This window comes from Hemicordylus capensis, chromosome 4, assembly GCF_027244095.1.
Source record: "Hemicordylus capensis ecotype Gifberg chromosome 4, rHemCap1.1.pri, whole genome shotgun sequence".
NCBI lineage: Eukaryota > Metazoa > Chordata > Lepidosauria > Squamata > Cordylidae > Hemicordylus > Hemicordylus capensis.
In genome coordinates this window covers 240,587,140-240,613,852 of record NC_069660.1, presented here as the reverse complement: position 1 = coordinate 240,613,852, position 26,713 = coordinate 240,587,140, and the positions used below count along the sequence as shown (strand labels likewise).

Below are 26,713 nucleotides of genomic sequence, written 5' to 3'. Positions count from 1 at the left end.
GTCAAGTTGCATGTCAATTCCACACCATTACTAAAGGTTAAAGCTGCTCTCAAAGTAAAACTGCTAGGCTGTACCAATGTAGCTGACATGGAGCCCATTCTCATAATTCCATGAGACAGCTTGAGGGCATGTGGCAGGGAAGGCAGCAGAAGCTCCCCTTCTCTGCAGACAATATGGCTGCCAAGTATAGGAGGGTCAGGACGTACGGATCGCATGCCCGGACAGTCTGCTGCTGCCCCTGGCAGTGCAGAGGTGGGGGTGTCATGACACATGGTCCCAGCCCCTAGAAATCTCATAATGCACTGCGTGAATGCATGGTACATTGTGGGAATACCCCTGGTGATGGCTGAAAGCCTGCTCCTGTGCCAGCACCAGCTGGGAGCAGCCAGCACTCACACATGAGCAGGTAGCCCAAGTTAAGGGTGTGTTCACAGCTAACTGGTGGGCTCCGTGGGCACCACCAGGAACCACACAGCTGCCAAGGTGCCACCGGGAGCCACGCAGCTCCTGCTGGTTCTCATGGGCAGCCAATCCCGGGCTTAGCTGCTCATGAGAACAGCCTCACTGTCTCTCAGATTTCTTTTGAATACCCCATAGTTGAGTTGTCCATAGCCCTCCTTCCTGCTCTCTCCCATTCTGTTGCCCATTCTGTTCCATTTTAAAGCTTTACCCAGCATTACAGTGCTACATTTATTAATGTTAGCTATAGCTGGTGGAGTACCAGCACCGCAACCTATTGACTTGCCAAAAAACAATGCCCAGGATGTCTGCCAGATTGTTGCCATTTTCAATTTGCATCTCTTTTCCAAACATGTTATTGAGATATATTTACACACTAGTACATACATGCATTGGTAAAATGAGTAAATGGGTAAAGTGATCACATGAGATTCCCCTTTTCACTGTGATTTAAATCAATGCACATGTGTACTGGTGAAAACCAGGAAAAAGGAAAGGGGCGGGGAATCAATCCTGAAAACTTGGGCAAATTGTGCATGCACAATGGTCTGAACCAAGTCTGGTAATTTGAAGAGTTATGGATTTCTAATGCATTTGTAACACTCTGAAGACAAGATTAAACAGTCTGGAACCTCCAAATCTGAGAAGAAATTCTGATGGAAACAATCCCTAGTAAAAGTATTGCAATGACTATGTGAATTTGAAAGAAAGCAACTATGCTACTTATCCAAATCCATTTTTACACTATCAAAACCAAAAATAATGCAACTGGATTGCTTCGTAAACTATGATAGATTTAATTTTATAGCATTCTCCAAGGAATCTTAGTGTCACTTTTTTATTTTATATATGGATTTTTATATACTGCTTTTCAACAAAAGTTCCCAAAGCAGTTCACAAATAAATAAATAAATAAATAAATAAATAAATAAATAAATAAATAAATAAATAAATAAGGCTCCTTGTTCCCAAAGGGCTCACATCTAAATAAGACACATAAGGCAGCCACGAGCAACAGCCACTAGAGCGATGCTGTAATGGGGCTGGAAAGGGCCAAGCAGCCACTGGAGGGATTCTGTAATGGGGCTGGAAAGGGCCAGGTGTTCTCCCCCCTGCTAAATAGAGAATCACCACTTTTTAAAAAAGGCCTCTTTGCTCTGTTAGGAGGAGACTTTATATACCCAAGAATACTTTGCTGACATATTTACATTTTCGTATTACTTCTTAAGGCAAAACACTGGGAGGCTTTCTTTTTTTCTCTAATTGACCATTACATTAATTGAAAATGAAGCACATGTGTCAGGAGACATTATTCCCAAATTCCTTCCTTCCCTTATTGGAAGGAAGATACATTCCCAAAGAACCAGCCTTCCAGGGATATTTCAACATGCCTATCCATTTTCTGAGGTCCAGGAGTATACTATAGCATGCAGTGATGCACATGAACATGTATGCCCCTCATCTAATCATATTACTTCACACAGGATGGCTTCATATGACTGCCAGAAAGTAAGTCAGTGGGAACTGTCAGTTCCTGGAAAATATGTGCTTCTGGCTTGAGCATCAAGTTTGACTCACTTTGTGACATGACGTGACCTCACCAATGCTCAGTTGCCGAGCCAGACTTCTTTTCACAGCCCAAAATTTGCTCCCTAACTTCAAATTTTGGTTACAAATCTCAGGGAACTGGACGCTGGCAGGTTCATATGTCAGAAAATGAAGTGAACTTACAGCTTGTGCTGGGAGCACTCATCCCCTGGAAACTGTTTGTCCTGCCAACTTCTTTTCGGGTGGTCGTGTGAAGCCACCCACAATTTTGCTGAGTTATCTTCTCCAAAGGGGTAAATTATTTTTAAATATGAAAATAATTTTAGAAATAAAACATTGATTTGCAATTGTTCCAGGATTTATACACACTGCTGCATCCGAAGTGTGCTTTGTGAGGTTGATGTAGTACACTTAACAACTAGGAATGTGTGAACTGGTTTGAGCTCAAGCTGGTTTGACATCGAACTTGCCAAGCTCGAGGGATCACCCCCCCCCAGCTCGCCCTTGAGCCAAATCAGACCCGGTTCGGTTCAAACCTGAGCCAACTCCACCCCCCAGTTTGGTTCGGTCTGGGGGTGTGTGTGTCACGGTTTCTTTTTTAAATTAATTTTTAAAAAAATATGCCCTCCAGGGGAATTGCTCAAGACGAGGGGATCCATAGAGGTCGGACCACTTCCACCTTGCCATTTTGGAGGCTGCCATGCTTGTGCAATTGGCTTCTGCATGGCCTGGGTCATGCCAGGTCTGGCAAATATTATAAATGCTTCTCTGAGAGAGGGCAGGATGCCTCCTTAACTTAAGGAGGGTATTATTAGATCACTTTTGAAGAAAGTTACCCTGGATTCCTCATAGTTAACTAATTATAGATCTGTTTCTAATTGTACATGGTTGGGCTGGGTAGTTGAGCAGGTTGTGGCCTCTCAGCTCCAGCCAGTTTTGGATGATGCAGATTATCTAAACCCATTTCAACCTGGCTTTCATGTGGGCTATGGCGTTGCGACTACCTTGGTTGGCCTGATGGATGATCTCCAGCTGGCTATTGACAGAGGGAGTGTGACTCTGCTGATCCTTTTGGATCTCTCTGTGGCTTTCTATACCATTTACCATGATATCTTTCTGGACTGCCAGAGGGAGGTAGGATTGGGTGGCACTGTTTTACAGTAGTAAAACACTCTGCCCACTCTGGCAGATTCCAGATGGTGTTGCTTGGAGACTGTTGTTCTGCTAAGTAAGAACTGAAGTGTGGAGTCCAACAAGGCTCCATACTGTCTCCAATGCTTTTTAGCATCTACATGAAACCGCTGGGGGAGATCATCAGGAGATTTGGTGCTGGGTGTTATCAATATGCCAATGACACCCAGATCTACTTCTCCATGCCATCCTCATTAGGAAATGGCATATCTTCCCTAAATGCCTACCTGGAGGCAGTAATGGGCTGGATGAGGGATAACAAACTGAAATTAAAGCCAAATAAGATGGAGATACTGAATGTGTGGTGCAGTGGGGAATGCTTGACTAACAAGCAGAAGGTTGCCAGTTTGAATCCCGCTGGTACTATATCGGGCAGCAGCGATATAGGAAGATGCTGAAAGGCATCGTCTCATACTGGAGGAGGCAATGCTAAACCCTTCCTGTATTCTACCAAAAGAAAACCACAGGGTTCTGTGGGAACCAGGAGTCGAAATCGACTTAACGGCACACTTACCTTTATTGACTGTGGGGGGCCGGACCCCAGAGATGGTTTTGATCTGCCTGTTCTGGATGGGGCTACACTCCCCCTGAAAGATCAGGTACGTAGCTTGGGATTGCTCCTGGACCCAAAGCACTCCCTAGTTTCTCAGGTTACAGTGGTGGCCAGGTGCCCTTTTTAACAGCTTCGGCTGATATGTCAGCTATGTCAATTTCTAGAGGTGAATGACCTTCAAACTGTGGTACATACTGTGGTAACCTCCAGGCTTGACTACTGTAATGCACTCTATGTGGAGCTGCCTTTGTATGTAGTCCGGAAACTACAATGGTTACAGAATGAGGCAGCCAGATTGGTCTCTGGGACAACACAAAGTGACCACATATCACTGGTTTTAAAAGAACTGCACTAGCTGCCGATATGTTTCCACATGAAAGACAAAGTGCTGGTTATTTCCTATAAAGCCCTTAATGGCTTGGGTCCAGTCTATTTAAGAGAGTGCCTGCTTTGTCAGAAACCCTGCCACCTGCTATGATCTTCTGGAGAGGTCCATTATGGTGCCACCAGCTCGCCTGGTGGCAACCCAGGACTGGGCTTTCTCTGTCACTGCCCCAGGGCTTGGGAATATGCTCCCTGCTGAAATAAGAGCATCTCCTTCGCTGTTTGTTTTTAGGAAGAACCTCAAGACTCTCCTGTTTTCTCAGGCTCTTAATTAGAATTAATTTTAATAATTTTAAAAACTTGTTTTAATAATTATTTTATTCTAACGTTTTTATTGTCATGAATTTTAATGTGTGACTTTTAAATGTTTTAAATTTTGTACACCACTAAGAGAAGTACATATCAGGTGGTATAAAAATATGATGTAAATATTAATAACTGTGGTGGTATTCCCCACATTTTTAAAATTTGCATTCTGATCAACTTATAACATTATTTCATAATGCATTGAGTGCAAAGTAGTTTAGATACTTTTGTCACAACCTACCAATTCTATATAACTACCTGCCTGTGGGGATTATGATGTATCAGGGCTCCATGATTACAAGGATCAGGCTGGTTGTCTGGAAGAACTGATTGAAGTGACTCTGCCATTCTGATCTATATACAAATGATGTCAAATCCTTTCTGTTCAGGTGCAGTGTAAACAATCTTAGTTATTTTGGAGGTTTATCTCCTTGTACCATAAACTTCCTCACAGGACAGGAATAATAAGTTATCTCTATCAAGAACATCTTTCAAAAACATCCCAAACTTTTTGTGGATGTAGACATTTGTTGTTGAAATCAGAATGTTCAAAGTGCTATCAAAATTCTAAAATAGAATTTGAGTGGATTGATTGGCAAAGAACAAAATTTAAGTTAGAAAACTGTAAAACACCACCTTTTGTTTAACAGGAAAGGATGGGAAGCAGCTCATATGACTTCCTCCACAGATAGAAAGCAACTTCTTAACAGGAATTTTAAAAGGCATTTAAACATCTTGTTACAAGCCATTATTAAACTATTCAGGAGGTAATGCTTATAAATAAACTTGACAATAGTAGACTCACTCCTCCCCCCCCCTGTAGGCTTTAGAGACTTCTACAAGATGTGCTTTGAGACTCTCGCTGAGGAATGCAGTATTTATAGTCTTTATAGAATTTCATGTTATGGTTGAAACTAGAGTTGGCTTCTCTGGTTTCTTTAGCATGGTGCCCCTGCTGATTTCCCTGGTGCCTCCCAATGCAGAACTTATGGAAAACATCTGGCACTGTCTTTTTGATCAGCTTGTTTGGTTGAACATTTGGCCAGCTGCCCTCCATTCATTTTAACAATGTCACTTACTTCACACTGATGAAATGATGCTTGAAGTTGCCAGCCCCCCCACCCCCACCCCCGACAAAGTTGGTTTCCTGAGTGTACCTTCAGATAGACAAGTCAGGGATGATGTCTTCAAATACATTAAAATAAATTTCATTTTAAAAGGTTCTTGATTCACAATAAGTGTACTTAGAGTCACAGCTTGAGATACTTAGCCTTAGTAATCATATATAGTGCTGAATTAGGATGCTGGAATGTCTTTTGAGTGGTGTGCATGGTTTAGTACCACAGAAACAATATATTGGTTGGTACTGATAATACATGGTTCCAATGAAGGCAGTGAAAGGTGAAAATTAATTTTATAGTGTTCACTTTTTAATTTCCTGTATAGCAGAGTTGTCTTAGGACACTACAGTGAGTCCCTTTCGATTGTAAAGTGTGTTTGTGCTATCTGAAGCATTGCCAAAAACTGCCTGGTGCATTTTCACTTTCCTAATACATTTAGATAGGAATGGAATCCTGGAATATAGGAACATAGAACAGCTGGGAAGCAGAAGGGGGTGGCATTGTGATGGGAATCTACTGTATTTACCCGAATAGAAGATGACTCTGAATTTAAGACAACCCCCTTAAAACATACAGGTGAAATATAGGTAATACCTGTATTTACTCCAAAGGAAGAGGACTCTGCATTTAAGACGACCATTCAATTTCTAATAATTTCTAACTTGAAAATAACCCTAGTCTTGGATTCAGGTAAATACAGTATTCCAGGTTAAAATATATTCCTGCAGCAAATGTTAGACTGTTTCTCCCAGTCATAATGCACTTGCTCACAACTTTTCTACTTTGTCAGAAATGGTGTACTGCCTTGGTAGTTCATATAGCAGCTCATCTGGATTGACATACAATATCATATGGCCAAATAACACCTAAACTAGATCAGTTAAACACGAATGTTATTCACATGTTACATTGATGGGGCATATGTGGAGGATGCATATGCGGAATAATTGGGCTTTCACAGACATGAATTTTAGATGGTGGTTTTTCAGCTCCAAGATACAGTTGGCCAAACAGAGAGCCCAGCTGCTGAATACAAACAGTGCCGCTCGGGGGTAGTGGGGGGCAGAGGAGGAGCAAAGGAGGGGCAGGTAACACCTGCCTTCCTCCTTTTAAAGTGCCTCCTTGCTCCCTGCTGAAACAATTTGGCTGGGGCAGCTCAAAGTGTTTTGGCACTTCGAAGTAGAGGTGCCAAAATGCTTTGAGCACCATGGGTGTACCGTCTGTTGGGCGAAAGGGAGACAGTTGTCTCCCAGTCTGCTTCCTCAAAGCCTCTCCCCCAAGGCAAGTCACATGATCCTGACTCCCCAGCGCCCGCCCGATTGCAGCCCACTGCCCAGGTGGGCCACGCAATGGCCGGCAGCCTCGCTGCCATGGGGATGGCAGGGGCCCTTTCCCTTGCCTTCAGGCAAGACCTGAGGAGCGGTGCCTGCACCCCTCTCTTTCGTGGTCTGGGTGGCACAGGAAGTTAGGCAGCAGTGAGAAAGGACCTCTTCCACCTCCTCTGCTTTTTGCTCCTTGGATGTGAGCTCTCCCTCCTCCGTGGCCACCAGAGCCTGCTTCTTGACTCTTGCAGGGCAGCCTGCGCTCCCCTTTAGCGAGGTGTAACCCTGTCACCGGCGTGGCCCAGCTAGCTCCCTTCGCAAGAGGCGCCCTCCGCCATCCGCCCCCTCCCGCTGAAGTCACACCCCAGCCACGGAAAATCGCGGTGGAGCATCAGGCCCCTTCTGCAGTCGTGCTGAAAATGATCTTGGCACCGGCAGGCAACAGGGATGGGCAACGCAGTGTGAAGCGGGGCACTCTTCCAAATTTTCCTCCTGCTCCTCCACCGCAAGAGCCAAGGACAGCAAGTTGGGCTTCACATTAAGTCCCCTCTTTTGGCCACTTCCCAGCTGCTTCTCATGTCTGGGCACTCTGCAGTGTCCCCGCCACTGTGGGGATGATGCCAGCCAAGGAAGTAGGAGGCGGGAAGGCAGGAGACATGGGGCTGTGGCTGTGGCACCCGGGAAAAGAACAGCAACAGCTGTCGGCTTGCTGAGCTCTTCGGAGCTGTGCTCCCAGGACCCCCCAGGATAAATCCGCCATCTCTTTTCCTTGATTTAAAAGAGGCATGCCATAGGAGTACAAGGTCTTTCCAAGCCTTGGCAGTTTGGGAAGGATTGCAAAGTTGTGCACAGGGATTTTTGCGGAAAAGCAGCTCTGGAGCAAGAGGCAACTCGAGGAGGGTTGCTAGTGCACGTCTTGCCTTCTTTCCCTTTTCCCTCCCCCTCCCCACTTTTATTCTCCTCTAACTCCCCTCTCCTCCCTCCCTCCTGCTGCCTTTCCACTCATCCTCCTGACGTCCTGCTCTTCCTTTTTTGTCTGCTTGAACAAGATACTTTTCCTTGGCTGCACTAGAAATGCATGCTTAAGGAGGACAGCCATGTGTGGGAACTCTGTCTGTTTTTGCTGCAGCCTCCTCTCCCACCTGGTGCCCCTCACCTCAGTAGCCAGTAACCTCAAGTGCACTTGGTTGCCCTGGGGGGAGAATAGAGTGAGGTGGACAAATGCACTTGTCCGTTAAGTGGAATGGGGAGGGGAATAGAGAGAGCGGCTATTATTATTATTATTATTATTATTATTATTATTATTAATTCAATTTCTATACCGCCCCTCCAAAAATGGCTCAGGGCAGTTTACAAAGAGAAATAACACTTAGAAGAGAACTAACACTTAGTTCTAACAAAGAGAACTAACACTTAGAAGGGCAGCAATATCCTTATCTTGAAATGAAGTCTTGAGAAAGGTAGTGCTTTATCATTACTTCATTATACATCATTCCTTGAGTAGGCTTTACTCAGGAGTCGGTTCTACTAAATTCTACTATGAGGAGAAGTGTTTGGCTGCAGCCCTAAGGTGACTTCCCAGTCCTAAAATAGAGTTACAATGTTTTTCTAAATAGTAAGCTTGCAGTTGATGCCAAGCAGTGAGAGATTACTATTATTAATTATTATTAGTTGGTTTACAAATGTTAAAATACAGTACAACTCCATTAAAAACACATTTGAAATCAGTTACACAATAAAAACTGTAGTGTGTGTGTGTGTGCGCGCACACACACAGGGCCAGGAGAAGGAGAGGAAGGTAGTGAGGGGCCCATTTTAAAATCTCGTATCTGGGCCCACTCCAACCTTGGTATGCCCCTGTCGAGCACATCCCTATTTTTAACATCTATATGAAACTGCTGGGAGAGATCATCAGGCGATTTGGTGCGGGGTGTTATCAATATGCTGATGACACCCAAATCTATTTCTCCATGTCAACATCATCAGGAGAAGCCATAACTCCCTAAATGCCTGCGTAGTGATGGGCTAGATGAGAGATAACAAAGTAAGACTAAATCCAGATAAGAAGGGGTACTTATTGTGTGGAGTTGGAACTCGGGAGACTATTTTGATATGCCTGTTCTGGATGGGGTCACACTTCCTCAGAAGGAACAGGTACGTGGTCTGGGAGTGCTTCTGGATCCAGACCTCTCCCTGGTGTCCCAGGTTGAAGCAGTGGCCAGACATGCTTTCTCTCAGCTTCAGCTGATACGCTTGCTGCATCCATTTCTTGAGAGAGACAATCTCAGAAGAACAGTGGAACATCGGCTGGTAACCTCCAGACTTGACTACTGCAATGCGCTCTGTGTGGGGCTGCCTTTGTATGTAGTCCAGAAACTGTGGTTGGTACAGAATGTGGCAGCCAGGTTGTTCTCTGGGTCATCTTGGAGAGACCATATTACTCCTATACTAAAAGAGCGACACTGACAGTGCCAATAGGTTTCTGGGCAAAATACAATATGCTGTTTATATTTAAGAAATTTTATTTAAGAATTTTATTTAAGGTATTTAAGAAAATGAGGCTATTTAAGAATTTAAGAATTTATTTAAGAATTTTATTAAGGTATTTAAGAAAATGAGGCTATTCTCACGAGCAAGCAAAACCAAACTAAGGGAGCCCAGCCCTGTTTTGCATGCTCATGAGAACCACCAGGCTCAAGGGTGAGCCCAGTGGCTCCATGGCGGCAAGCCTGCCTAAATAGCCATCTTCTTAAATGAGTTTAAGGGAACGAGCACTCCCTTACCCTCGTTTGTTTGATCATGTGTCAGCCATGGATGCTTGCAGCCGTGGCTGGCACACTCTGGGGGGAGGGGGGCTCCCAATAATGCACCGTGCGCTCGCGGTGGCGCTTGCCTGAGCCCGACTCCCAGAGCTGCCGAGCGAGGTGTGGGTGGCCCACAGTAGAGCTGCCCCTCATCTGGGCGGGCAATCCACCCACCCAGGGAACCACCTCTTCATCTGTGGGGAAGGTAAGTAAAACCTCCTTCCCCGCAGATAGCCTGCTAGCTCTTCACATGGATTGTGTGAAAAGCTTCAATATCTTCTTCACCATGAGTCCCATTACCCATTGAGATCATCTGGAGAGGTTTGTCTGCAGTTGCTACCAGCTCATCTGGTGGCTACTTAGAGAAGGGCCTTCTCTGTTGGTGCCCCAAGTCTCTGGAATGTGCTTCCTGCTGAAATAAGAGCTTCCCTATCTCTGACAATTTTTAAAACATCCCTAAACACTCATTTTTTCACCTAAGCCTTTTAATTTGACTGTGGTTTTAAATTGTTTTAAAGTTTTTATTTTTAATGTGTTTCATGTTCTTGTAAAACGCTCAGAGACAGAAGTTTGGGGTGGTCTACAAATTTGAGAAAATCAAATAAATAAATAAATAAATAAGCAATAGATACCAGAAAATGAGGTTGTGGGACAGCCGTTCACAAATGGTTGAATAGCTATTTGTAGATTTGAATTGACTGTATTTCTATGTTATAATGTAATCCCTCTAAATATTTTTAGAGATGCATTTATGCAATTTTATTTTTTGTTTTTGTTGATAGTATTGTGACAGAGCATAATTCAAGATGACAGATTTATTTGGAACTACTTTATTTTATAATTGCAAAATTGCTGTAGCTGATTGAAATACAATATATGGAGATGCCCACTTACTTATAGTTGCACTTGAATATTGTTACTTTGAAGGAAATGCAGTTCTCTGATAGAGCCACTCACTCATGGGATTTTCTTCTATCCTTCTCTATATTTACTCTGTCAACTCATGACCCCTGTAAATGGTTACCAGCAAAGCCTGAGGAGAGGTAAATGAATTAACAAAGGAGAGTAGGTGGGTGTGTTTGAGACCTCACCCTAGCTCCAACTGGAAGAACACAAAATGGCCACTACATATACTTTCTGTCTTCCTGCCTCTTAACCTCTCTCATGATATGGTATGTAGCTGGGCAGATAATCACTTTTACTCTACCTCTATATGTGCCATCTTTGCCTCACTGCAAAACGTCTTGTTCCAGCAATTGCTAGGGAGGGAAAAGGCCCCATTTTGTTCAGTGAAGGCATCCCAAAATACTGACTTAGAGTGGAAGAGTTTGACGCCGGACAATACTGAGAGGCTCTATCCAGCCTGAGGAGCGAGGTACTGGTATTATTGTTAGTAGAGGAGGCTGATGAAGCTGTCTCCGCGAAACGGCTTATATCCGGAAGAGCCATATGACATATGAAGTTTTGACATATAAACTTTGCATTCATCTATTATGGCATGCGGGGGCGTAGCCTGTGACTGATTATACCTACATTCCACTGTGGCTACACTGAGGCTACACTCGGCTGGACTTATTTTTGGAATCTGCAACCTTTCAACTTTTGCATGGACTATATTGAGACTACATCATCCACCATTTCATTTGGCAGCCGTGTTTCAGACATCATCTTCCTGTGCCAGCTGAGAGTCCTACCTACTTCATTTAGGTCTTGAGCAAGCCCCTTTTGCCTTGTTTCAGGAATATCTCCTCCAGATGTCTTGACCATCATCATTATTATATATGTTATTATTTATGTTTCAATTTGTATTGTCATGTTTGGTTCAATTATTAATTTTCTTCCAACTGTAAGAAATAAGAAATTATCTTACTATTTCTCTACTGATTATCAATACATATTTCAAATTGTCCTTTGCAATATATGACTTTTATATATCTCCATCTTAGTCACGGGTGGGTTCTTTCCACTTTGTTTTGCTTGGTTGTATTCCTGTGATTGCCCTTGCTTTTGTTTTGGTTTCATCTTTAGAATACCAGCTGGTGTTTCAGTGAAAATTAAGCATCACTTTTTTATCTTAATCTACTGGGCTTGTTTTTGCAAAAGTGAGAAATTATGACTAAATATTATTCAGATGTTATGCTTGGGTGAGACCCCTTCCTTTGCTCATGTGTCATTTCTTTTACTTCCTGGACACATGCTTCCATTGGCTTCTGTTGTCTCTGTTGCTGAAGAATGCTGCTGGATTCTTTGATGTAAGATTTGAAAAGCCGGTTTGCTTACAGTAGCAAACAGACTTCAAACAGTAGCTCTAAGCTGCATTTTATCACAACATTTTCATGCCATTTATGTGCATTTTTATATTTTCATGGGATGTTCTCTAATTGTTGTTAGGTTATACGTACTGACCATTCCAGCACTCCTTTTATAACATCTCAGGCCCAGAATAAACACTGCACCAGAGCACTGGTTTGAAGAAGGCTGAATCTGTCGCACTGTTGTTTTACTGCATTATTTCACACTTTTACTAGACATCAGTAAGCATGCAGTCACCTAAATCACAGGAGCAGCATTGTAGTCCACTCCTATGGAAGGAAATGGTGTCTGACATCTGTCAATATGAAATACAGTTATAAATTAAATGACACCATCCCTTCTCCCCTTTCTATACACATCTAGAGACAAAGTCTGAAGGGAGAAACACAAAAAAATTAATAGGAATTTTAAGTCAAAACATTGGAAAGGAAGCAAATATTGGGAATCAGACTATATTAAGGTGCCTTCATAAGAACATAAGAACAGCCTTGCTGGATCAGGCCCAAGGCCCATCTAGTCCAGCATCCTGTTTCACACAGTGGCCCAGCAGATGCCACTGGAAGCCTACATGCAGGAGTTTAGGGCATGCCCTCTCTCCTGCTGTTACTCCTCTGCAGCTGGTATTCAGAGGCATCCTGCTTGTAAATCCTGATTATAATTTTCCTGAAAGCCTAAATTAGTACAAACGTACACTTAGACATATACAGTATAATGTTAATATATCACATCATAGGAATAAATCAGAAAAAATAAATCATTTATTCCACAGAAAATTGCTTAAGTGGAAATTATCTGAAAGTGGCCTAGAAACAAAGAAACTGGCTATAAAATGAACAATTTCAGGCCAACTTCAATGTGGCCAAGCATGAGTAGAACTGATTTAAGACCCTAAGGAAAATGGTCAAATTTAAATCATTGATTTAGTTATTAATCCCTCAGGGACATATTTTATGTGCCAAACAGTGGGCTTCAGAGGGAAGGGGAGATTGTCAAAATGGTCCTTTCCCTGCTGTTGTAATTGTGTATCCTTAGTCTGGATTTCAGCACAGTGCTAGTCCGGATGTCAGCCACTAATCCATAAATACATAAGGGTATTATGAAGAGGCTGTAAAGAATAAGCCAACTAATTACACTACCTCCACATTGTGGAACCTGCAGCAGCAAGGCTCTTTCTGGGGTTATGTCAGAAGCTGGATCCTTGTGGGAAAAGCCTATGGTGCCATGTCCTGACAAGAGTATCACCCTTCCGGGAAATTGATGGAGTTGAGAGGTGCTGCAGCATGAAGTCCTCCCCCATGACTACATCTTTTGATATTTCCCACGCAGCATAGGAAAGAGGGCTGCAGAAGCTTCTGCACCCAGAGCCTCAGGAGAAGAGAAGCCCTACATGACAGAGAGAACAGAAGCATATGGTGGGCAGTGCTTATTTGGGCAAAAATGTCATTTAAACTGGAAGAAGTGCAGGATATCACCTACTATTCTCCAAAAAACCAAACATAGTTCTCAGATTGCACAGATTAAGACTTTGTACATCTTTAATACAGGTGTGTTGTACATGTTCGTACTGTACACGAATGTGCATAGACATATTTTCTCAACCCACTGATTAGCTCCCAATGCAGCATGCTAACATTAAGTTGTGAACAGCCAAACGTTTTTGCAATATTCTTGGATGCATGTACAGTGCCTGTGTGCACACAGCTTGCATGTTTCTGGTTCTCAGGGAAGCAGGCCAGTGATGGATATTGAGTTTAAAAATAATACTTGAGGGATGTGTAGATTATTTAAAGAGGGAGCAGACAGCTATTCCTGCAACCATAAGCTATCAACCTGATGAAATCTATAGCTCCTCATTTCATGAGGTTTGGATATTGTACGATGTTTATTGAAAATGAACTGGCACAATTACCTTGCAATGACTAATATGTGCTGCATTTTCAAGCAATAATCAGAAAAGGCCTTCACTGTCAGACAATGAGCAATTTTATCCTTGAATAAAATGGACTGCAATATTAAGATAGGAAATAACGAATGTGTTTTTCCACACATTGACGTGGAAGTAACGAGAGACAATGCATTCAGGATGGTATGCAGAAACTGTATACAGGCATTAGCAGAGATTTTGCTAGCAGTCAGACAGATTCTTGTGCATGTTCACTCCTGAGTGGTTCGGTCCAATGTCATGTTGCACTGATAATGTTTGAAATAGAGAAGCCATGTGGAATGGATGGATGATATGGTTACTTCTCATCTTAATGCTACCAGAACAGATTGTTTGTGTTACAGTTTGAATATTGAGTTTAAGTTTCCAGTATTAAATACCAGTATTAAGAACCCCTATTAAACTAGCACATATGTACTGAAACACACACACGTACATACTCACGAACAGGATACCAAGAAAATTTCCTGCTTACATCTGTCCTGGAGCTTTCCCAGACAGCAGGCTTTACTGTGGGTTTTCTCCGAGGCTTTACTGTGAGTTTGAAGTTGCCCCCCCAAACCGAAGCAAAAATGGATTTTAAAAAATCCTCCTAGATATATACTCTAAAATGCGATGAAAAACCCAAATTGTGTGTGAAGTGCTCCCTGATAGCTTGCAGGGATTTGGGGGTAAATTTGTCCGATGTGTAAATGCATCCCTCCATTCTGAACTAAAAGCTGGGTGTGAAAAACTTCATCCATAAACATACATTCATAAAATGTATGGTAGATATTACAAGAATGACTTTCTGGAGTGTCATTATCTTTAATAGAAAAAAATCTTTTGTCACATTTGCAACTCCTAATATTATTTGCAGAAACATAACAAAGAGCCCTTTCTCATAATCAGTGAGAAAAGGCTCGGGCTGCACGGGGAGGAAACCTTGAAAAGCTTACCTCCCCTGCAGGTGATTCCTCCATCTGCGCTGGGTGCGGAGATTGCGAGCCCAGGCGTGGAGCTGCCTCCTCTGGCAGCATCGGCGGTCAGGGGCTGAGATGCATCGCCCCGGCCCCCCAGAACACTCATAATGAACTGTGTGAGTGAACAGTGCATTATGGGGTGTCCCCTGGCACTGGTCGGGAGGCTGCTGCTGTGTCAGCAGCATGCGAAGCTGTGTGGCACCGACACACGATCATTTAGCCTGGGCTAAGGGTGTGCTTGCATCCTTAACCCTGGCTAACTGGCAGGGCTCTTTGGCTGCCATGCTGTCACTGGGAGCTGCATGGCTCCTGGCAGTTCTCACGCGCGGGCTTGGCTTCCTCAGCCCGGTTTTGCCTGTGGGTGAGAACAGCTTCTAAGTGTTGCAGCTCATACAAAATGGAATCGTATACAAGTTACGTCCCAGTTTTAGTAACCGATCTTGTTTTAAATGTAGCACATGTAAGAATTTGCATTTTAAAGTCAGAAAGCCAAAAAGATTACTCGGTTTATTCTGCAGCTGTGTGCACTGATCTGCGTTTTATCAAAGACAGCTTTCCCTTCCTAATAGATTCTTGGCATTCATCATCATTTCATATGTATAATTCTAAAAAACAAGACTTTCTGGAGCAAGGCCAGCATTAAATGCATTGCAATTGTGAAGCAGAAAAAAAATTAAACCAAACCAATATGAACTATAAAATGAGCAGAGTCACAAACAAATCTGCAGTTAATTATCTATTGCCTCATTGTGTGATTCAAGACAATTCTATCCAGGCATTGCTCGGGGCGGGGCGGCAGGGAGTATATTATCATGAGCTTGTTAGAAGAGAAGTGTTCTTGAAAAGGCCCAAAGTAATGTGCCTGTTCACATTACTTTCACCCTACCCCACCATTGTTCCTGGGGAGTGATCTTGCCTCAGTATTGTGCTGATGGGAGCATGCCCTTTCTTGCCCTACTCAGCCCTGTACCTACTCTCCTGAGCAAGGGAGAGGCTAAGAATAGAAGAAGAATTGCAAGGATTCCTGATTTCCTATTCTTGATCTCTCCCAGGAAGCATTGCATCTCAGCAGAAACTAAAGTGGCATACATGCAGATGTGTCTGCACAATTTTTCTCTTCACACAAAAAGACAACTTTTTTTTTAACTGGGGAAAATCAGTTTTTAGAACTAGAATATGTCTTTTTCTGTTTGCTGCCTCTTAAGAATTCAGTTTGTTAAATATGAACATTGTTCAGAATGCAGATAATTATGACAGTTTTTGACTAAACTACTTGACTAAATTACTCAATGGAAGTCCCACTGAAATTAATAGGACTAGTTAGTCATGACTAACTTGTATTAATTTCAATGAGAGTTCCATTGAGTAATTTAGTCAGAATATCAGCCAATAAGTTTATAAACATTAATTTTTGGCTTGTAAAACATCCTGCTCTTTGCATACAATACTAGATGTGCCCAAATGCAGATTATTTCTTATGCATATTCACAGTTCCAGAAAATTGTTTTATAGCCATGTAGCAAACAAGAAAGATGCACATAAATATTTAAACACGCTTTTCCAAATACATAGTATTTATTTGCTAATGCACTGATTTTTTTTACTTCCAAATGAAAACAAAAATGAAAACATGTTTGTTTAAAATGTGACCAGTTTCATGATCTGGGATGACACTGGAATCCTGGTTTCTCTCCTGTGATTTGATGAGATATATTTGTATAAACCAGCCAATCACACACCAATGGAATTCATCTTTGTAGTGATGGCTGGTTGTCTAACAATAGGAATAAATTACAGACTATTGCATGTGTGGCTGCGCTTGGAATACTGAGTGCAGTTCTGGTCATCTCATTTCAAAAGGGATATTGTAGAGTTAGGAAATGAGCAGAAAAGGACAACCATAATTATCAAGGGGTTAGAGCACTATCCTTACAAAGAAAGTCTAAAAATGTTAAGGATTTAGTACGGGGGGGGGGACGGGATTCATAAAAGCAGGCATCATTTTTAATAAAATGATGTGTGGTGTACAGAAAATGATTAGAGAGAGTTTTTTCGGTCTTTCATAACACTAAAACTCAGGGGTCCATATGTTGCTAAGAGGGCAGAGCTGAGCCACCTGAGCTGCTGGTGTTGGCTTGCAATAAAGTCCTATGGTGGTTTGGGGATATTTGCACAAGACTGCAACTTTTAATACCCAGCCATGCTCCAGAAGTGCTAATCAGATCAGGAACACATTGCTTGACCATCAGTGATGTGTCTATGATCTAACTAGTGCTTCCAGAGTGTGGGCAGGTCATTCAAAGACCTGCGCACACTGGAAGCCCACAGCACTGTGGATGGAGCCACTGCAATACTGCAGCAGCATGGGCAGATCAGCTCCATCAAACTGCACAACTTGTGGGCCAGGGTCACCCAAGTGAATTGGATTAGCAATAGATTTAGGACAGCAGGAAAAAGTACTTCTCCCTCATCAGCTACAAAGGGCTAACTTCTACCACTTGCTCCACTTCCACCACTAGTAGACAGGATAATTTCAGATACAGTATCAGATAACAGGAAGTCACATTCCTTATAACACATTATTAAGTTATGGAATTCACTACCGCAAGCTGTCTTGTTAGCATTTGGACTGAGTCCTGCTATGCAATATGGTGTGCAAAATGTACAAATGGGAGTTCAGGATTCTGCCACTGGCCCACCCCTAATGTCCATGTGTTCATCAGAACATCTAAACAGAGTTCATGTATTACAGTTCCTACATGCATATGAACTATCTATATTATTAATCCCCGTAGATGTGCCTCTGTGGGGATGCGTCCCGGCAACCCAGTGGATTGGCTGGGAAGCCGAGGCGCCAGATTGGCTGGGCGGTGGAGCTCACGCGCGGCAGGATTCATGAGACTGTTGAGCTGCTGCCCAGGGAAATGGCGGACGGGTGGGCGGACGGCGGCGGGACCAGCCGTGGTGGGCACTGCGTGCCGCCAGTGTGAGGAAGCGGCAGCAGGAGCAAACGGGCCAGCAAGCCCATCAGAAACCACAAGCGGGGAGAGGGGGGGAGAGAAGCAAGAGGGTGGGCGGTGGTTAGAGACACCTGGGGGAAGAGTTAAGGAGAAGGGGCTGAAGGGGGGGTAGCCAGGGAGAACTAGGGGTGCAGATGCTATGCGCCCGGTCAACTAGTTTACACATAAACTCTGTTCAGATGAGTGTGTGCAGAGGTCTGGGTGAGGACACCTGCTTAATAGCTATGATAGCTGAATGGAACTTGTAGATTCAGAGGCAGACAGTCTGTGTTCAGGTGCTGGGAGCAGGCAAAAGCAGGAGTAGGGGACTGTGGTCTTTATGCTCTGTTTGAGAGCTTCTCTGTGTTGATTGCAGAACACTGAATTAGATCCAGTACTCTTCTTATGTTCCTATTTTCATGATCAGATAACATCAGTTATAACAATGCCGTTTACTTATTTGTATGATTTTGTTAATTAACATGCCTTTGCCACAACAGAGACCTTTTTGTAGAAAAAGTATATTAAAGGAAACACTTTTTTAATATAGCAGTTGCCTAATTGGTTCATCATGAACAGCTTATAACTGACTATATTTAGGTGTTTCCTTTAATATACTTTTTCTACAAAAAGGTCTCTGTTGTGGCAAAGGCATGTTAATTAACAAAATCATACAAATAAGTAAACAGCATTGTTATAATTGATGTTATCATTTTTTTTCTTATGCTTGTAATAGCATGCATACATCCAAAACTGCAAAGCATTGATCTCATTCACTCAACTCTAAGGAGCAGATCTATTAGCATAATACAGCAGGTAATATGTACTGGGTACTGAAATGAAAAATTGCTACACAGCAGTTTTGTGGCATGGGCAATGCCCACTGAAATTATTTCAGGAATTTTGTGTTGCTAATAACAGCTTGAATTTTAGGCCAACCCTGCCAACTGCAGCTAAGCCTGTGTAGGCTGACCAAGTACATTCCTGACTCCATCAGTAGATGAGGGGCTGGATTACATTACAGCCTACATGATTATCTTAGATGAATTTTTATCACCAGGATAGAATTTGTCTTTTATCAGACCCAAAATGAGATTTGGGCTTGCAAACATACTGATCTGGATTACTTGCTTTTATTGGATTTTATCTAATTCCCCCAAACGAACACTCTGTTGGTACTGACTCCTACTATTTCAGTAAACCTTGTACTGGTGTAGTTATAAACTATTAGTCTGAAGATGGATTTCATTTTAAGTAGTTGCTATAGTGCAGAGCAGGAATCAAATTGGAGATCTGTGAAGCTAAAAATACTATTTGTTACAGAGATATATAAGAGTTCTAGGCATGGGCCATTGCCAGTTTCTGATTATTCAGTGCTGAAGGCTTTCAATGGGATTTACATCATTCATGACTGGACAGTTATATCTATTTATCCTTTTGCAATGCATTTATTATAGATATTTAAACATAAAAGTCCCAATAATATCAAACAGAAGTATTAAAGTCAGGGCACGGAAACATCTGAATTATTAGAGATGGGTGATATTGTTCTGTTCATGTTTTTCTGCCACTTGATGGTATTTTATTTATTTGTTTTATTTTATTTATTCTTATTTCTATACTGCTTTTCATTAAAATAATCCCAAAGCAGTTTACAATACAATTAAAACAATGCACAATTCAAATACAAAATATAAAAAGTACAGATATTGAACACAAATATAAGAATAATATCGCTCTATTTAAAAGGCAGACCTTCTCTGTAGCTTCTCCTGGGCTGTGGAATGCACTCCTTGCAGAAATCCATAATCTGAATTCATTATTGGTCTTCAGGAGAGCCCTCAAAATCTATCTGTTTGGCCTGGCCTTCCAGGGTTTTTCAATTGTAAATGTTTTTAATCTGCTGTAACCTGGTTTGCCAGGGTTTTTAAACTGTGCTGAATGTTTTAATTGTTAATTGTTTTATGGTGTTTTATAGTCTCTGTTTTTAATTGTTAATTGATTTTAATTTTTTTGTTTTAACGTAAACTGCCCTGAGTCATTTTTGGAAGGTCAGTATAGAAATAAAATACATACATACGTACATAAAAGTTTAAAAACCTATATAAAACAGTAACACAAAAAGCACAAAGCAGCAGCAGTAAAAACTATACTCTCATATGGGTGAAGAGCCACATTTTTACTTGTTTTCTAAAAACTGTGAAGGAAGCTGAGTAGCAGATGCCAGCTGGGAGAGCATTCCAAAACCGGGGGGGGGCAGTGACTGAAAAGGTCCTGCCCCGTGCTCTCGACACAACCAAGCCCTTTCCCCTGTTGGCACACGGTGCAGAGCCCCCTCTGATTATCTTGTCAAGCGGACAGAACCCCTCAGGAGAAGGTGGTCCTTCAGGTATCCAGGACCCATACTGTTATCAGTAGGTCTTTGTAAAAAGAAATGGTTGCTTACTGATTTTGATTGAGATTGAATGTGTTGAATATTAGAGTTGCTAGGGCATGCATGGTTCCCAGAATTTATTCTTACAGAACAAGAAGGGAAAAAATGTTCATTTTCCTTGCATTATGCTTGCTTGTGGTTTTGCTGCAGTGGCTGTTGGCAATAGCACAAATACTGAGGTTGGCGGAATTCCAAAAGCTTTAGGTCATGAAAAAAGCACAGGGAAGTCTTGGACACAGAAAAATATATTGGTGTATGTTTAGGAATCCTTGATGTAAGCACTTAGGGACCACTGATGTCGAAACCTGATGGCAATGAGCACAATCCAGCCAAAGCTAAGAACCTCTAAATACCATTAATTTTGACAAAGTGCTGCTTGGAAGAATTGTCTATGCTGCTCCCCCCACCCCCCCACTCCCACGCTCTCTGCATTCAAAGAAAAGACTGGACTTGAACTTCAGATGGATGCTGAAGTTATGCTATTAGAGTTACTTGTTGCAATTCCCTAGCCTAGCCCAATTTTGCATGACCATGAGAACCACCAGTCTCGCCGCCGAGCCCGGTCTCATGAAAGTGAGTCACTCGCTTAAACAACCCTCCCCTTAGCCAAGGTTAGTGGAGCAAGCACTCCGCTAACCTGGTTTTTTGATCATGAGCCGCCATGGTGCGGCTCCGCGCCACAGTAACTCACGAGTAGACCTCCAACCAGGAGGCTTAAAAGCAGCCTTCTGGCTTGGGGGGGGGTTCCTCTCCAGCATGCCCTGCACCCCGATCCCCCCAGCCCCCACCGGCTCTGTAACGGAGCCAGCAGTCATGTGGCCGGCTGCTTTGGCTGCCCGGGGCAGACTGCCTGCTTGTGTGGCTAAGCCCCTCTCCCCGCTAACCCTCCCCAGGCGGCTCCCACTGATCGTGGGAACCACATCTAAGTGTAATTTTCTCAGTCTTGCTTTATGGAATGGAAAATTGGATGCTCACCAAAGATGTGTGTAAGAGGCTTGAGCCTTTTGACACATGCTGTATCAAAGAATGTTGAAAATATCCTGGGCAGATAGAGTCACCAATTTAGAAGTTCTGCGAAGTGTCAAGGGGAATAACAAAAAACTTCTTTAAATATAGCAGAAGTAGAAAACCTGTCTGGGAGGTGGCTGGTCTTTTAGATGATGATGGCATGAAAGGAATAATTAAGGACGATAAGGAGATTGCAGAAAAGCTGAATGAGTTCTTTGCATCTGTCTTCATGGCAGAATATACTGACCATATACCCTCTCTGGAATTGAGCTTTCCAGGCTGCAGACCTGGGTGAATTTGAGGTGTCAAGGGAAGATGTTCTAAACTGTCCTGAAAAACTAAAAAATTAACAAATTGCCAGGGCCAGATGGCATCCACGCAAGAGTTCTAAAAGAACTCAAATGTGAAATTGCTGATCTCCTAGCAAAAAAATATGTAACTTGTCCGGCTCTGCACCAGAGGACTGGAAATCAGCCAATGTATGTAACTCCAATTTTCATAAAGGAATCCAGGGGAGATCTGGGAAATTATAGGTCGGTCAGTTTAACTTCGGTGCTGGGTAAATTTATGGAAAGCATACATAAAGCCTAGGTCCGCAGACATAGGCTTTACCTTCTTCAGTGGCTAAAATTATTATTATTTATTAATATTATTTTACATTTTATATCCTGCTCTTCCTCCAAGGAGCCCAGAGCGATGTACTACATACTTAGGTTTCTCCTCACAACAACCCTGTGAAGTAGGTTAGGCTGAGAGAGAAGTGACTGGCCCAGAGTCACCCAGCAAGTATAATGGCTGAATGGGGATTTGAACCCAGGTCTCCCTGGTCCTAGTCCAGCACTCTAACCACCACACCACGCTGGCTCTCATCTGACAAGGCATTAACGATGTTCTTCAATAATGGGACCTTTCAGGTGATTCTACCATGATCTCACAGAAATCATCATTTGCAGTCAAAATGAGGAACTTCTGCTTAACTACATCAATGAAGACAGGTTATCTACTACATTGTTATCTATATTGTTAAACATATAGAAGAAAAGGCCTTGCTGAAGGAGAATGGCTTCTGCAAATGACACTAAACTATTTAGGATAGTGAAATCCAAAATAGATTGTGAGGAGCTGCAAAAAGATCTCTCTAAACTGGTGGAGTGGTCGACAAAATGGCAAATGAGGTTCAGCGTAAACAAGTGTAAAGTGATGCATATTGGGGCAACCCCCTCCCCCCACAACTTCACATATATGCTGACGGGATCTGAGCTGTTGGTGACTGACCAGGAGAGAGATCTTGGGGTTGTTGTGGATAGCTCATTCAAAGTGTCGACTCAGTGAGTGGCAGCTGTGAGAAAGGCTAATTCCATGCTAGGACTCATTAGGGATTGAAAATAAAAATGCTAATACAATGCCCTTTTACAAATCTATGGTATGGCCACAACTGGAGTAATGTGTACAGCTTTGGTCACCGTACCTTAAGAAGGATATTGTAGAACTAGAAAAGGTGCAGAAGAGGGCAACCAAGATGATCAGGGGCCTGGAGCACCTTCCTTATGAGACTAGGCTACAGCATCTAGGGCTCTTTACCTTTTAAAAGAGGTGACTAAGGGGAGACATGACTGAGGTGTATACAATTAGGCATGCAGTGGAGAGGGTGGACAGAGAGAATTTTCTCTCACACATACACAACACTAGAACCAGGGGTCATCCCATGAAACTGAAGGTTGGGAAATTTAGGACTGACAAGAAAAAGTACTTTTTCACACAGACCATAACTTATGGAATTTTTTGCCATGGGATGTGTTGATGGCCACCAGTTTGGATGGCTTTTAAAGGGGCTTAAATTCATGGAGGACAGGTCTATTAATGACTACTAGTCTGGTGGCTGTGGGCCATCTCTAGTCTCAGAGGCGTGCACGCACGCTCGCAACTTCCGGCAACTTCCGGCTGACGGGGGGAACGGGGTGGCAGGGAGGAACGCTGCCGCCCCGAGGGGCTTGAAATTTACAGAGCGCCGGCAGGGGAAATGTGGTGGTGGGGGTGAGTACATCCTCCCCCACCCTTAAACCACCCCCGCTGGTGCCAAAGACCATTTGTGTACATCCCTAGTGGTGATTCTCTTTATTTAGCAGGGGGAGAGTAAATGGCCCTATACACCTCCAGCACAGTACCTCCAGTGACTGTTGCTGGCGTCTATCTTGTGTTTCTTTTAGTTTGTGAGCCCTTTGGGGACAGGGATCCATCTTATTTATTTATTATTTCTCTGTGTAAACCACCCTGTATAGAAATTGAACAAATAATAAATAATAAATAATAATCTTGTGGGCCACCATGTGAAACAGGATGCTGGACTAGATAGACCTTGGGCCTGATCTAGAAGGGCTGTTTTTACAAGCTGGTGGCAACTGCATATGAACCTCTCGTGATGATCTTAATGGGCGGTGGAGTTCATGCAGAAGTTATCTTTAATACCCGGGGCCTACGCGGTTTAGGGCTTTATAGATTATAACCAGCACCTTGTATTTTGCCTGGAAACTTATTGGCAGCCAGTGTAGTTCTTTCAGTACAGGAGTAATGTGGTCTCTCCGAGATGACCCAGAGACCAACCTGGCTGCCTCATTCTGTACCAACTGCAGTTTCTGGACTATGTGCAAAGGCAGCCCCACATAGAGCACATTGCAGTAGTCAAGTCTGGAGGTTACCAGCAAATTTACCACTGTGCTGAAGTTGTTTATCTCAAAAAACAGACACAACCTTTTGATATGTTAGCCATGTATCTTTTAATGTTACTTTTGAAGCATTTATTGAACTGTAGAAAAATATGTAAACCTATTTAAATAACCACTTTTCTGTGTAACCAAGTGTATCAGCTGAAGTTGATAGAAAGCACCTCTGGCCACCGCCTCAACCTGGGATGCTAGGGAGAGGTTAGGATCCAGAAGCACCCCCAGACTGTGTACCTGTTCCTTCTGGGGAAGTGTGACCCCATCCAGAACTGGCATATCAAAATAATCTCCCATGTTCTGGGCCCCACACAATAAGTACCTCCATCTTATCTGGATTTGGTCTCAGTCTTTTTAGTTTTTTATGTACATTAACAATGCCCATATTATTTTAAATCTACTGTTCAGTCAAATAGCATTTTACAGTTACATGGATGTAAGTTGTTAATGGAACCATCATCTGTGTAACATATTCCATAGCTTTCCATTGTATAACACCTAAATCAATAGTACTGGACAAGTAACTAAAATTCTGAGTACAATCAATAGATATTAGGGTTGATTGGAATCAGATGGGCAGGCTCCATCTCCAGCCTCAGCACATTGATTTGTACTCAGCACATTGATTTTTTTCTCAGCACACCCAGTTGCATAGAGCACTACACACAGAAGAGACTCGTATCTACACAACCTGTACTATGCAAAAATGCAGGGGACTGATCATGCAGAGATGTAGTGTCCATGTATGTTATCTGTACATGCAGAGGCTCTGTGCAGAAGAGCCCATTAACACATGGCAGTTAGGAACAGAATCAGGAGAGACAATCACTCCACTACACGCTTATTTTACCCCCAGTTTACCCTCTACAAATGGCTTCTGTGTGCTTGCGCTGGCTTATGCGTACTACCCAATGCTACCCAAGATAATGACCATACTGTTGTTTACATAATCTTTCACAGGTCCTGACATGTCCAGAAGCCCCTTTCCTTTACTTTTCTTAACATAATAAAATGTTTGGTCTTTTCTTTGGAGCTACCTCAAAAAGTGATTTTTACAAATGGAAATGTTATCACATGTTAACCTTGGACCAAAACTTCAAATAAAACAATGAAGCGACACAGGTCTTCCTTCCTTTTTCTGATTGCATCACTGGAACCACTGGCTAATAAAGGGATTTTTAAAAAACAATACTTCCTTATGTGTTTCTCACAGTGCTGTGCATCTGAAGTTCTGTTCATCTGTTTGTGCTTGATTAGGTAAAAACTAATATAATGAAGTGAAGCTCAAGGTATCATGCAGAATGAACAAAAATAATGACAAAAATATCTTCATCAATATCCTTGTGGGAATTATTTTAAAGACGGTGAAGACGGATGCAAAATCATGTGTGAGTTACCCTTGTTGTCTCTTCTTGTCACTTTGTAGTCAGTCGTGTTTGCTGTGTGGTGATAGAACCGCTCTTCACTTTTGTTGAATCAACATAGATAGATAACAAAACAGCTTTTGTGTGTACATAACCACGTTTCTGTGTTAAACACATGTTTTGGATGAGGATGTAGAAAGAGGTGGTTACATTTTGGATAAATACTGTATTTTTGACACGACGGTTATGGGTTTTTTTGCTTTTCACTATACTGATTTTTGAATACGTGGTTTTGCTCCTGCTGATTTTAAGTCCTATAAAGAGAGAGAAGAGGCTGAAACCAGAACTCCTTTTAACAAAATCAGTTGATATTGTATCTTATGGATCATGCTTTGATTGCAGTGCTGGGAAGAAACCATTTACTTTGCATCTGAAGGATGTTTAGGATGAAAATGGATTTATTTTACTACCGGTAGTTCCATTGACAATAATGACTGACTTCCAGACTAATGAAGCATGTGTGCAGCATGCTGCATTCCAGACTGGCAGCGGGGGGATGTGCCTATGTGTGTGTGATTTTTATGAATCTCTCCTTCCCTCTGAAACACTCTGTGCTGCCTGAAAATATCCCCTGATAGTCCCTCAGGGACACATTTCCAAGTGGAACACAGTGCTTCAAAGGGAAGGCGAGCTTGGTAAAAATTACCCACCCCAATCACATGAGCACCCTCTCTTTGTTAGTTTGGATATCAGTCATTGTTTTTGAATGTAAGAGATGAGCAAACATGGAACTTATAATAGCAGGTGTCAAATGGATTTGAATGCCAGTATGCAAAAAAACACCCCAACTGTTCTCTATATTTTATAGCTTCATTTAAAAATTGGAAACATTTTTAAAGATGCGCACAGCAAATGATGGTCATTCAGTGCATGTCTCTGGACACTAGCAACATTGGCTGTAGTGAGGAACAATTGTTAGCTCTTTAACTAAATGGTCATATCCATGCAGTATACTTTTATTCAATGTAATTATTATCATCAGTTTGGGTGTGTTAAGGTGAGCGCTTAGTATCTATTAAGAGGCTGCACAAAACCAATGAAACCTAATGTGTGAAGGGCATGTAAAGAAGGTTTGCATGTAGATAGATCCAGGGGCATAACTGTAATAGGGCAAGGGGAGACAGTTGTCTGGGGACCCACTGCCTTGGGGGCCCACCCAGAGGCAAGTCACATGACTGACTTCCCCAGCTGCATACCCGCCCGGGCTTCCTTCAGTTGTACTCATC

At 42.5% G+C, this 26,713-nt stretch overlaps 1 protein-coding gene across 3 annotated transcripts in view; it reads left to right on the top strand.

Moving 5' to 3' along the window:
• The window catches only part of ARHGAP28 (Rho GTPase activating protein 28), a 125,384-nt gene that overhangs the window by 14,022 nt on the left and 84,649 nt on the right, over positions 1 to 26,713 (top strand). The window contains exon 1 of one of the 3 annotated variants that reach the window (XM_053250648.1): positions 25,359 to 25,451. The exons of the other annotated variants lie outside the window; for them this stretch is intronic. Within the exon in view, the coding sequence (XP_053106623.1) occupies positions 25,438 to 25,451 (14 nt within the window). The 5' untranslated portion in view covers positions 25,359 to 25,437. Of the gene's footprint in view, positions 1 to 25,358; positions 25,452 to 26,713 lie in introns of those variants that run through there. 3 annotated transcript variants of the gene reach the window in all.